Here is a 13,199-nt window from a genome sequence, read left to right on the forward strand (position 1 = left end):
TCCGTATAGAGGCATGGTGTAACAGAAAAACAACTTCCAACATGTATCCAATAAAAATCCAGGGCGGTGGCTTCAGCAGAGTAGACAGCTATCCACTTGAACCCTCGTCGCCAGTTTTGTGAGGGCCACGAAGAATCCAGCACGAGTTGAAGGATAGAAAGAAATAACATTTATTTACAATAACATATATATATATATATATATATATATATATATATACAGCAGCAACTCCCTTGCTGCTCACTCCTCTCTAGCTGGTTCCAAATTGTCCAGCTTTATTTATGCAGGGAATCTGCTAATGGTTTCTCCGCCCCCCTCATTGGGGAAGCTGATACTCCCAAAGGATTGTGGGATTGCCATTAGTCCTCAGCCAGTGGTAAGCAGGCAGGTTATAACAGGCAAGTAGCAGCATTTATACTTTAATATTTCAATGCCTTGTCCACCAGCAGAGTTATCGAGTTTTTGCTGTGTCTACAAATCTGCAACCCTCTGCTTGTGCCAATTACGTTAAATCTGTGCCCCCTGGTTACCAACCCTCTGCCACCAGAATCAGTTCCTCCTTATTTACTGAATCAATACCCTTCATGATTTTGAATGTCTCTGCTATATCAACCCTTAACTTTCGCTATTCTAACAATAACAACTCCAGATAAAAGCAAATTACTGCGGATGCTGGAATGTGCAACAAAAACAGAAAATACTGGACAATCGCAGCAGGTCTGACAGCACCTGTCGAGAGAGAAGGGAGCTAACGTTTTGAGTCTGGATGACTCTTTGTCACAGCTTTGTCAAGAACAACTCCAGCTTTTCTCATTTCCCACTTAATTTGCAGAACCCTGTTCAATTTATGAATGTAGCTATGGAGTTTTTAATGTAAATGATTGAGAAAATGTACACGCAAGTACAATATATTTTGATAGATTATTGATACATAAAACATTCTCGTGAGTGAAGGCACCCTTCAGTGTACTATTATGACAGTGTAGACCTGAAGCTCCCAGATGCAAATCCTGCCCTCACATCACCAATGGCACTGGCTATCAGCAAGAATTAGTACATTCAAGTAAGGGAATGAGGAAAATTGGGAAACAAAACGATTTAAGAATTGTCCCAACTTTTCATAAATATTATTAGAACCTAAGTGAAAAAGAAATTGAAGCTTTGAAATTAAAGCAAATCAAAGCTGCAGTCATATGAGAAGTAATGTTGAACACACACTTACCTTGGGCTGCTGTCCCTGTTTCTCCAGGCGCACTTTCCTCTTTTAATATGACAGCCGTATGCACTCCCAAAGAAGAGCCTTCCGGGCCTCTGATCATTGGTCAACTCCCAAGTTATGTGGAGTTTGAAGTACTTCCCTTGAAGTTTTCCGTAGCTCAGATCTGCATGTTATATTCACAGCCCCAGGTGCTGATCAGCCAGACACCAGGGAGAGTTATTTATGGGCACTCAGCTCACATTGCATCTACCAGCGCATGCATGATATCTTATTCCACTCACTGGTCAGTGCTTTCCCTGATAAGTCTCTTTCCCTGATAAGTTACTGAAAGGCTACTTGTAAATTTTGCTTTTGGTGGAAGAAGTGATTGTTTAGGTAGTTGATGGAGAGTGATGGGGTGTCAATCAAGTGGCTGCTTTATTGAGATTTTTGTGTTATTAGACAAACTCTCATTAGACATGTGGGGAGTATTCCATCACAAATTTGATTTGCCTTTTGTAGATAGTGGGCAGTCTTTGGAGAGTCAGGAGGTGATTTATTTCCCACAGAATTCACAGCCTCTAACTTGCTCTTGTAACCACAGTATGTATGTGGCTGTTCCAATTTGGATTTTGACCAATGGTGACTCCAGGATGTTGATGGTGAGGGATTGAACAATGTTAATGCTGGGTGAATGCCAAGAGAGATATTAGACTCTCCTTTGTCAAAGACAGTCATTGTTTGAAACCTAGGTGCTACTTGCTACTTATCAGCCCAAATCTAAATGTTGTCCCAAGTCTTGCTGCTTGTTGGCTTCATTATCTGAGGACTGTAAATAAAATTTTCCACTTTGTTGGGTAGATGCCAGTTTTACAGTTGCACTGGAACAGCTTGGTAAGAGGCACAGCTGGTTCTGGGGCACAAGTCTTCAGTACTGCAGCTGCAATGTTGTCAGGTCCATAGCTTTTGCTATATCAAGTGCACTCAGCTGATTCTTGCTATTATGTGAAGTGAATCAAATTGACTGAAGACTGTCATTACAGTGATGGTGGAGAGCTCAGGAGGATGACAAGATGGATCATCCACTTGACACTTCTGGCTGAAAATTGTTGCGAACATTTCAGCCTCGTCATTTGTACCCACCTGTCCTGCTACTGAATTTCTCCAATCACATTTCTGCTCCTCCGCCACCACTCAAACAACTTTTATCAAAGTCACAAATGATATCCTTGTGTGACTGTGACCATGGTAAACTATCCCTCTTTATTTTTTTCACCTCGTCTTCAACCTTTGACATGGTTGAACAAACCATCCTCCTCTAACACTTCTCCCCCATTGTCCAGCTGGGTGGGATTGCACTCGGCTTGTTCCATTTCTGCCTGCAATGTCTTCTCTTCTGATGCTGGAACCATTACCTCTAGAGTCTCCCAAGGATCTACCTTTGACTTTCTTTGACCATTTCATCTGAAAATATAATGTTCAGGTGACAACACACAGTACTACCTCATTACCACTCTTTCAAGCTCACCACGGTCACAGATTTGTCTCAATATTTGTCTGCCATCCTGTGCTGGTTGAACATAGATTTCCTCCAATATTGGGAAGACTGAAGCCATTGTCTTCAGTCTAGACCACAAATTCACAAACATCCCCCTCCCTGGCTACAGTCTGAGGCTGGACTAAATTATTCCGACAGTGGGGTTTTACCCCGACCCATAATTTTTCCATCACAGAGACTTCCTACTTACACCATGGAACCATCATCTTTCTCGTCTCCTACCCTATCTCACCTGCTGATGAAACCATCATTCACGCTTTTGTTATCTCTTGACTGAACTATTCCAGTGCTATCCTGATTTCCTTCCCACCTTGCAGCCGCCATAAGCTTGATCTTATCCAAAACTCTGCTGCTTGAATTCTAATTAGTACTGAGTTTGGTTCACCCTTCACCATGTTGCTGACCTACATTTGCTTCTAATTCTACAATGCCTCAATTTTAAATTCTTACCCTTGTTTTCATATCCCTTCAGGGTTCCACCCCATTGTATCTCAACTTCCTGCATCCTTATGTTGCTAACTTTTGCCTTTGTTTAATTGCTCTGTTTTATCACCTTTGCTCTTGATTCGCCAGGTATCTTTCTGATACCGCCACATGGTTCAAGTCCGAGTAATGATCAATAATCCAATACACCGCTTAGTAAGATTTAAATCAAAGCACATTTATTATACACAGTAATCACTACTCATGCATAAATTCTACATCTAAGCTACTTCTACGACTAACAGGCCAATACTTAACTCGGAACTGGCCCACCAGGTCAGGGAAACGAATGGCCTTTCGTTCGGGTTCTGAGCCTGCGGGATTCGAAGTTGGTACAGATTGGTAGCTAGGAGCGCCTATCTCGTAGCGAGCATTGCAGTAAGACTTACTCTATTTCAGCGATGGCTGGACCGGTCACTGTCAAGGGTTGGTTCGTGTTGCTGAGTGACCAGGTCAAGAAGAGAAGCTGAGGACCGATTTGAACTTGGGCTTGATTCTTTTCGTCCCCAGGGGCTTCCTGCCTTTCTGGGCGGACCCTGTACCTGGTTCCAAGTGATTGGACTTTGGCCCAATCACTTGGTTCGATTTTCTCCAATGCTGGAGCAATTCCTTGATCGATGGGTGGTCTTGAGGTGGTCGTTCACCTCCCTTTGTGTAGGCTTCTGCTGGCGCCGACGAGTCTGGGTTGGCTTTATGTATCTAAATGTTGCTCATTGTTCCCGGGGATTTCTCATTAATATGCAGATGGCTGTGTTTTGTTATGCTGATGGTTGCCGGTATCGATCTTGTCTGGCCTTTCCAGAGGTAAATGCACACTCAACCCGCAGCTGATTGTTTGTGTCCTGTTGCCTGACTTTCCCATCAGCCTTTGCCATTCGCTATTTTAAATCGGGAGTTAGCCATTTTAACTGGCTACACTTACAATCCTCCGAGATCTTTACACTCCTTCAATTCTGGCTTCTTACACATTCCCGATTCTCATCACACCCCCTGGTCAGGCTATATCCTCAGGTTCTTAAGTCTGAAGATCTGGAATTTCCTCACTATACCTTTCTCCTTTATAAAAAAAGCCAGTCTATACTTTTTGGGGATATTCCTGGGCATGACCCAGGCTTGGACACCCTTTTAGTCGACATTTCCTCTTCTCAACTGGCCTAGATGCTGGTATCCAGATTGCTTATTTTAAAGCAGTTGGTGCAGTGGGACTTCCAGCAGGGATGGTCATGAACTACCTCCCTATTGACATAAGGCCTTTAATAGAGCAGGTGGAACTCTATCCATCCCACATTTAGCAAGAATTTCCAGTCTTGAATCTTTGGGATAGAGATGTGAGGCTGAATTTTTAAAAGACTGCGAAGGCACAACTAGAGGCCAATGGACCTCCAATTTCCCACTGTTAGCAGGTGAACCGGTTCCTGCATATGGGCCATTTTGGAACATGTCAGTAGTGGGGAGGGGAAAATGACTACCTTCCCACAGTCTGTCGATAACCAATTCAGCGTCGTTCAAGACCTATGAAGGCCTGTCTGCCAATATTGACTGGAATTGTCCAGTTGGCAACATGGCCCAGCAGCAAAACAGGGGCCCAACATTGCATCAACCATGTTTGACTCTCCCTCTGATCACAAGATAGCCACAGCTGAGGCTGAAGATTGCCTGTGGAGGGAAAAATGGTCTGGCATCTGTAGCCAGTTTTAACTCCATCCTTCTCAAAAAGTCTTTAGAGGACTACTCCATTGGCCCTCGGGCCTCTGGAACCCACCAAGCGAACTCTCCCTCGCCACTAGTTTTCCAGCATTGGGCATTAGGTGGCGACGCAATGCGGGTTCAGTCCTGGAAATGTGCCCAATATTGGAAACCCAACCCCACAACTAAAGTCCTGCTTCATTTTTTAAAGATCTTCTCAAAGGAAATCTAATTGGAGACAAATATATAAAACCCCTGGTTCATTATTCCAGCATGGTCCTATTCGAATTTGAAACTTCAAACAAGAGGCAAAGATCACTGGGGAAAACATATAAATGAGGATACTCGGGAAGATGCAACTCATTGGCTTACGAATATCCATAAATGTTTTAAATGTTTCACATGTAATGCACTACTTATCCATAAACATTACTTCCAGGAACACTTATGTTTCTTCATTGAGTGTGAGGCAATTTGCAATATTCTTCGAACTTGAAAGATCTAACACAAGTGTAAGTTATTTCTTTATCAAACATCTGCAATGGAAATTGGCGTTATAAATATTGGTAATGGGAAAATCCTATCTTAGTTTTTCTGTGGAAAATACTTTATGTAAACAATTAACCACCGTGATTTGTTAACAAACCAACTGAATCACTCAAAATGTTTGGAAAGATTATACTCCTGCATCTGATTTCTCAAAAGTAAAATTCCTAGGGGGTACAGATATATGCGGGGGCACATATAAAACTGCATAATTCAGACCAACCTTCATTCCTCAGAGGCAGACAGAGCAGCGGGCCACTAAATATGGGCCAGATCTTTGCAGGAAGACTCCACAGGCCTTTAGAAATGGCGGACAGATCATAGATTCAGAGGTCCTAGCCCCATTTCGGACATATAACATTTTACCAGGTAGGAGAAAGGGGGCAGGGAATGACCCACACTTGAGGAAAGCCAAACTCAGCAGGACCACTTGAACTCAGTGCTGAGTTCAAACAGACCACATTTTCACTGTAACAAGGGCCTTAAGATGCATTGTGGGAGTTACAAATTTATGGAGGAGACATAAAGGTCCATGAGTGGCAGATGAGATCTGTATAATTGTCAAGCTGTGAAGTTATTTAAATCTCTACACGTTGAAAATGGGGAGACATGTAAGTAGTCATGAGGTTCGTTGTTTGAATATATATATTTTCTCTCTGCTTTTTGTGTGTCTCCGAGATAGCTCTGTAAATATGAAAGCATTTACCTTTCAGTAATTGCTGGACTTTGTACCAGAAAAATATGAAAACCAATAAAACATTTTTTTAAAAAGCTATATGAGTTATCAAACTTAGTGAGAGTTGACAATCTGTTCTAACAGTTACAATTACTGTTTGTTGACATTATGCACAATGGAAAGTGCCCTTGTAAGTGTGTTTGCACAGGAATTGCATCCTCCTGGCAATGCCACGTTTCTCTTTTGGTTCTGATGAAGGGTCATCAATCTGAAATGTTGGCTCTGCTTCTCTCTCGCCCCAGATATTTGCTGACCTAGTGAGGTTTTCCAGTATCTTCTTTTTTCTTTTGCCTTTTTGTTCTTTGTTTTAGTCTTTGTGTCTCAGTCTCTCTCATTTCATCAAGATTTCTCTCACTCTTATATACTTACCTTGGTCTTTTCTATTGGTCTTTCTGAACCACATCTCTCTCACACTCTTCCCTTTTCTCTTCCTCATTCTCCCTCTCTCTGTATCCCTTGATTTCTTTGACTCTCAATCTATTTCTCATGTTATCTGTTTCTTTCTCTATATTCGCAATTCCCTTTGCCTTTAAAAACAAGCCATCATATGCCTGTCAAAACATCCACCAAAAGTGGTTCCACAATCATTTTTTTTTTAAATCTCAGAATTACTGTTGTAGCCTGAGAAATAAGCAGCTTTTGGTTGTGCACAGACTACATGCAAAAAATTATACTGTTGCAGGCTGGATATATTTTCCACAGTGCACATACACACTGTGACATCTTGGGAATTTTAGTCACAAATGTTGGAAATTGGAGTTTCTGTGTGCTTTAGCTGCTAGCAATGGTTCTGACAAGCCACTCAAATGCTTGGTTTTTCAGAGCCTCTGGCCTCTGATGCAAATTATTGTCATAGAAATTTTTAAACACAGAACATATTATGGTGTATCAATGTTTAATCACTTCTTGCCTATTTTGTAATAGTACGGCATTGATATGTGGCAAACCTCATTTCCAAAAAACCTGATTTTCTGATTGAATTCAAGGTGGTAGCCAAAAGGATTTTCAAAATATTGAAGTGGCTTTATCTTATTCAGCTTCCTTATTTTATTGTTCATTGTTGCTTTGAACTTCATAGTGGCTGTCACTCCTGCTTGTTACTTGCTGATTGTTAAAATCGCCACCTGTCAAAATGTATGTTTAAAATTATTTTTGAATATAAAGTTTACAAGTTGGACTCCCGGAAATGCCTATTACTTAGATCTGCTAGCCCTAAGATCACAAAGTATTTCATTGTGAGAATGTCCATGCTGCTCAGATGTGCTTCCTGATTTAGCAACATGTGGCATTTAAACTCATCTAAATAGCCTTATTTTTTTTTCTTAATTCATGGGATGTGACCACTACTGATAAGGTCAGCATTTATTGTCCATTTCTAGTTGCCTGAGAAGGTGGTTATGAAACCTATTTTTGAACCACTGCAGACCTTTTCTGTGTCACCCAGTACCACGGCACATTAAGCTTTATTGTACTAAGTTATTGATTCTTCAAAATTTCACTAGTAGTAACTTGCTGTGCGAATTAGAAATCACAAAATGTAAAATAAACAATCCATCTGACCCTAACTAAGATGGTGATGTTAGGGGGACAGGTGAATATGAGTTGACTTTGTCTTTTTGTTTATATTATGTTGCAGTATTTATCAAGGTTTAATTTCCTTGATGCTTGGGGAGGCAGACCAGCAAAACTATTATGGAAATGTTTTATTGTAACAGTATAATGCGAAAAAATGCAATAATTTGGTGATACCAGGAAGAGTTTTCATAAAATTCGCACAATTGTATCAATGTTTGTCAAGGATTTATAAATAAAGAGAATATCTATTGAATAGCATGATCAACATTAAAAATGAACTTTGTTACACTTGACACATGTCACAGAAATTTTATTTGTTTAAACATCAAGAATTATGCTCTTGGTGGAGAAATAAAATGCTTTTAATTAATGGCCTCTACAATTTATTATAAGAGCGAGTGTTGTTCTGTGTATACTTGATTATTTATATTCTTTCTGATTATCCTTCAGGCAAGAAGCACTGCTAGCAGCCATCAGTGAGAAGGATGCAAACATTGCTCTACTGGAACTTTCCTCATCTAAGAAGAAGAAGGCACAGGAAGAGGTAGCATTACTAAAGAGGGAAAAAGATAGATTGGTGCAACAACTCAAACAGCAGGTCAGTGTCCATCTGGTCTATGCACTTTTATTTGCAGTTTTACTAAGGAATTGCATACTAATCTTCCTACATTTATTGGTGTTAAAGATAAAGCCTGCGTCATTTAATTTATCCATGTTAACCCACTGAAAACATAAAAATCAGTTTGAAATGTTGTAATAACAGGTTTTATTTATTGTGTGTCACTGTACAGGTGATACTCAGGCTGTGAGCATAACAATGATACATCAATGCACATGTTAGCACAGATCAATTACATCTGTGCTATATGATGGACAACAGTGGACAGAATCTTTTTGTGATGATATAATATAGATAAATGCAGAAAAGAGGACTGATTTAAATACTTCAAATTATTCTATTGCTTCTAAATTGACTAATAAATACAATAAATTCTATAAACTTGATAACTCTGGAATTGCTCAGATCCAAAATGTTTAATTGAATATTAAATACAATTGTTTGTATTTTATTTGCTCCATATATAATTTTTCAAAGAAATTGTCCTCCACTATCTAGCTTACAGCCCTGTTTACTTTCAGCTTCTACAACTTACTTGTGTAAAATTACAGCCACCTTTGTTTTGAACAAGCTGTGCATAAGCTTTTGAGATATGTACATCAATTATAACAATGTAAGTTAGAATTACATATTTGTGTTTGTTCATTAAATCAATGTGAGCGGGATTCTCCAGTCTCTGAGCCGAGTGTTTCTTGGCAGTGCATTGTTCGCTGGCGACGGGATTCTCTGTTCCCGCTACTTACAATGGGATTTCTCATTGAAGCCACCCCACGCCGCCGGGAATCCCACAGGTGGGCGTGTGCTTCCAGTGGGACCAGAGAATGCTGCCGCCAGCAAACAGACGGAAGATTCCAACCTATACCTACTGGATATATTTAACAGAGGAAGAGAAGAAAACAAATTAAATCTGTGATCTATGAGGCAGAGGAACAACTGGTGAAATCTAAGTCTGAACTGTTGTCTGAATGGATATTAAGATATAACAGTGAGATGCAGAATTGGCCTGGAATAGAGGGCCAGGTCCAGGCTCGAGGCGTGTAGGGCTAATGTAGAGCAAAGGTCGTTGTCGCATGATCTGTAAAAATAAGAGATTAGGCTTCAATGTGCTGCAGAATGTGGGTGTGGGCAGAAGGAAAATGAGCAACTGTGGCCATAGTGGTATGTGATTGTTGAAGTATGTAGTCCAGATACTTGGCTATTTTTCATCGATTTCACAATACAACTGTATTCTTTCTCAGGACATAGTGGCCGGAATTCTCCAATCCCCGACGGCAATTTCGTAATCGCCGATTGGGCGGAGAATCACTTTCTGCGCCGAAATCGAGGCAGCGCCGGTTTGACTCAGGTTTCGTATGCTCCGCTCCTCCGAAACGGCGGTAGGCGGCGCACGCTGTTGGGGCGGCTTCGGAGCATCACCTGAAGACCCTCCCCTGATGCTCTGCCCCCAATGGGCCGACTTCCCAACCACGCGGTTGACGTGTAGTTTCAGCCGTGCGGGAATCCGGCATGGTGGCTGCGGACTGTGTCCAGCACCGCCACAGTCGGGTGGGAGCCGTGCTGCTGGCCAGGGGGGCTTCTGTGAGGGCTGGGGGGGATGGCCAGGGGATGGGTGGCGAGACGGTGGCCAGGGGGCACTATCTGGCAGGTCAGGTCTGCGCATGGCTGGCGCCATGTTTTACAGCGCGACCACTGCAGATCGTCGCTGTGCGCATGCGTGGCCACGGACCCGGCCATTCTCTAGACATTTATTTCGTGCAGACCGAGAGTTTTACGTGGCGTGGCTGCTCGCCGATTCTGCGACCGGTGAGGGGGCACCCCCGATTTTCTCCATGTAGAACTCCACAGATCCTCCGCACTTAGCCTGAGAAACTATGAATCTGGCCCCGTGTGTCTCACAGTAATTTGTGCAGTTATAGTGCAGTTATTTGGCTGAGAATAATATGGAAAAAATTCACCTCCATGATTACGGAGGATAATAAAGGAAAATATGAACAATGAATACTACCACCACCTCATCTGGCATTTGCATCCAACTCCCCCAACGGGACACTTGTTGGCTGCTTCTTTCCTCCTGCTACGTGCAAATGATACCGAGTGGATCTTTGCCAGACTGCTGTTTTTATGATCATTTGGAAGGTGGGTGTAAAGAAACAGCAAAGCCTTGATGTCATCCTTTGGAGGCAGAGTCACTGCTTCCACCCCTTCTGGTAGATTACAAACAATGCTGAAAGTGCTGATCTTGGCAGAGAGAGATAGTTCCATGATAGAAGTCTCATGTCATCAGATCTAACGTGGGCAAAGAAACCTTCCGCTGGTTACACACCCCCCCCCCCCCCCCCCCCTCCCTCGTCCCCTCAGCTGATGAATCACTACTCCTTCACCTCAAACATCAGTTGGAAGAAGCTACGAGGGTGGCAAGGAAACAGAATGTACTCTGGATGGGGGACTACAACGTCCATCACCAAGATTGGCTTGGTAGCACCACTGTGTTGGCTAGATTCTATCGGACATAGCTGCTAGACTGATCTGTGACATGCGGGGAAGGAACAAACAAGAAAAAAAATCAGGACAGTATTGGCAGGCGTGAATACCACACAGTCCTTGTGAAGATAAAATCCTATCTTAATATTGAAGGTACCTTCCGTTTTGTGTGGCACGGTGATGCTATACCTCTACAATCCATTGGTCAGATCACGTTTGGAGTACTGTGTTCAGTTATGGGCACCTTATTCAAGGAAGGATGTTAAAGTTCTAGAGAGAGTGCACAGGAGATTTATTAGAACGATACCAGGAATGAGGAATTTTAGATACAAGGAAAGATTGGAGAAATTGGGCTTGTTCTCTTTGGAGCAGAGACGATTAGGAAGTGACCTTATTGAGGTGTTCAAGATTCTGAACAATTCTGACAGGGTAAAGAAGGATATTCTGTTTCCCCTAGTTGGTATGTCAGTGACTAAGGGTCATAAATTCAAAATGGTCAGTAAGTGTGATTCGGAGAATTGTTGGGGTTTGGAATGCGCTGCCTGGGAGAGTGGTGGAGGCGGATTCCATAGGAGGTTCCAAAAGAGAGCTGGATATATATTTGAAAATGATTAATTTAGAAGGCTACACAGATAGGACTGGAGAATAGGACTAGCTGGGTAACTCTTTTGGGAGCCGGTGTGGATATGGGGCGGGATTCTCCAAGCCTCCATGCCGAAATCGCCCTCTGCGCGGGGGAGAGAATGGGGTGCCAGACCGGCGAACCGGAAAATCACCGCCAGTCGCGCGGCGCGTGGTCGACGCGGCGTCGGTCAGTGGCCATTGAAAGAGGCCCCTGCGGCGATTCTCCGCCGACAACTGGCCGAGTTTCCGCCGGTGTGGTTCACTCATGATTCGACCTGGTTGGGGGGGGGGGGCAGGGGGGGGGGGGGGGGGCAGGGGGATCCATCACCAGGGGGGGGCCTCCAGGGCGCCCAGGCTCGCGATCGGTTAGCAGCACAGTTGCTTCACAGCTCCAGGGTCCCAGGTTCGATACCCGGCTTGGGACACTGTCTGTGCGGAGTCCACATGTTCTCCCTGGTGTCTGCATGGGTTTCCTCCGGGTGCCCCGTTTTCCTCCCACAGTCCAAAGATGTGCAGGTTAGGTGGATTGGCCACGCTAAATTGCCCTTCGTGTCCAAAAAGGTTAGGTTGGGTTACGGGGATAGGTTGGAACTGTGGGCTTGATTGGGGTGCTCTTTCTGTGGGCTGGTGCAGACTCGATGACCTCCTTCTGCATTGTAAATTCTATGAATTCTATGATTAGTACCCCATCTACCACCTTCAAAATTGACTCCCTCCACCACCGATGCACAGTGGCAGCAGTGTGCACCATCTCCAAGATGCACTGCAGTAACCCACCGAAGTTCCTTCAACATACCTCCCAAACCCACAAACTCTACCTCCTAGAAAGACAAGGCAGCATATGCATAGGAATACCACCAAGCTCCCCTCCAAGCCACACACCATCCTGACTTGGAAATATATCGTTGGTCCTTCACTTTCCATGGATCAAAATCCTAGAACTCCATTCCTAACAGCACTGTGGATGCACCTGCACCGCCACTTTTCAAGCCCAATTCGGAATGGGCAATAAATGCTGGCCTAGACATCTCACATCCCATGAAAGACTTTTAAAATATTGACGTGATCTTTAGCACACATTTTGACCTTTTAATGTCCGTTTGTCTTATTCTGATATTTTAGTAACACCTCCTGTAGCACCATCAAAATTAATTGTCTGTGCAGCAGTGGGCTCTCTTTTGCTGGTGGGAATTGCATCGGAGGCCCACCATACATAATAAATGAGCCCCAACCCAGGTAAATGGTTCAGTGTTGTCAGAAATCCGGTGATACAAATCAAATACCCACCCTGTCAGAGCTCCATCCCACAGAAGAAAATGCTGAGCTCTAAAGTATTGAAGAGATCAATAAAATTGAGAAGGCAGATGAGGTAGCAATGGGGTTGTGCCAAACCTTGGGAATATTTGAGCGAACATAGGATTTGAACACTGTTGTCGTATTATTTTTCCTAAGGAAAAGAGAGAAAGCCTCAAGAGGAATAAGTGAGACATATTCTTGCTTTTGTTGACCATGTTAGGCCCGAAATAGGTGGACCAGATACAGTGACGAAGTATCACGGAAGGTTATCCTGGAGCTCAGAAATAGTCACAACCTCTTCAAATTGAAGCTGCTCTTTCTGCGCCTCTCAGCTCATTTACAGAGTCCTTGCTCACAACGAGGGTACAGAAAGAGGCAGGGTCAGAGAGCTCCAGAG

At 43.2% G+C, this 13,199-nt stretch overlaps 1 protein-coding gene across 2 annotated transcripts in view; it reads left to right on the forward strand.

Annotated features, from left to right (window-relative positions):
* LOC140396245 (ELKS/Rab6-interacting/CAST family member 1-like) overlaps positions 1–13,199 on the forward strand; it is a 1,343,051-nt gene that overhangs the window by 963,452 nt on the left and 366,400 nt on the right. For both annotated transcript variants that reach the window (XM_072484589.1, XM_072484590.1), the window contains exon 15: positions 8,233–8,380. In XM_072484589.1, coding sequence (XP_072340690.1) covers positions 8,233–8,380 — 148 coding nt within the window. The remainder of the gene's footprint in view (positions 1–8,232; positions 8,381–13,199) is intronic.

This window comes from Scyliorhinus torazame, chromosome 19 (genome assembly GCF_047496885.1).
Source record: "Scyliorhinus torazame isolate Kashiwa2021f chromosome 19, sScyTor2.1, whole genome shotgun sequence".
NCBI classification, from domain to species: Eukaryota; Metazoa; Chordata; class Chondrichthyes; order Carcharhiniformes; family Scyliorhinidae; genus Scyliorhinus; species Scyliorhinus torazame.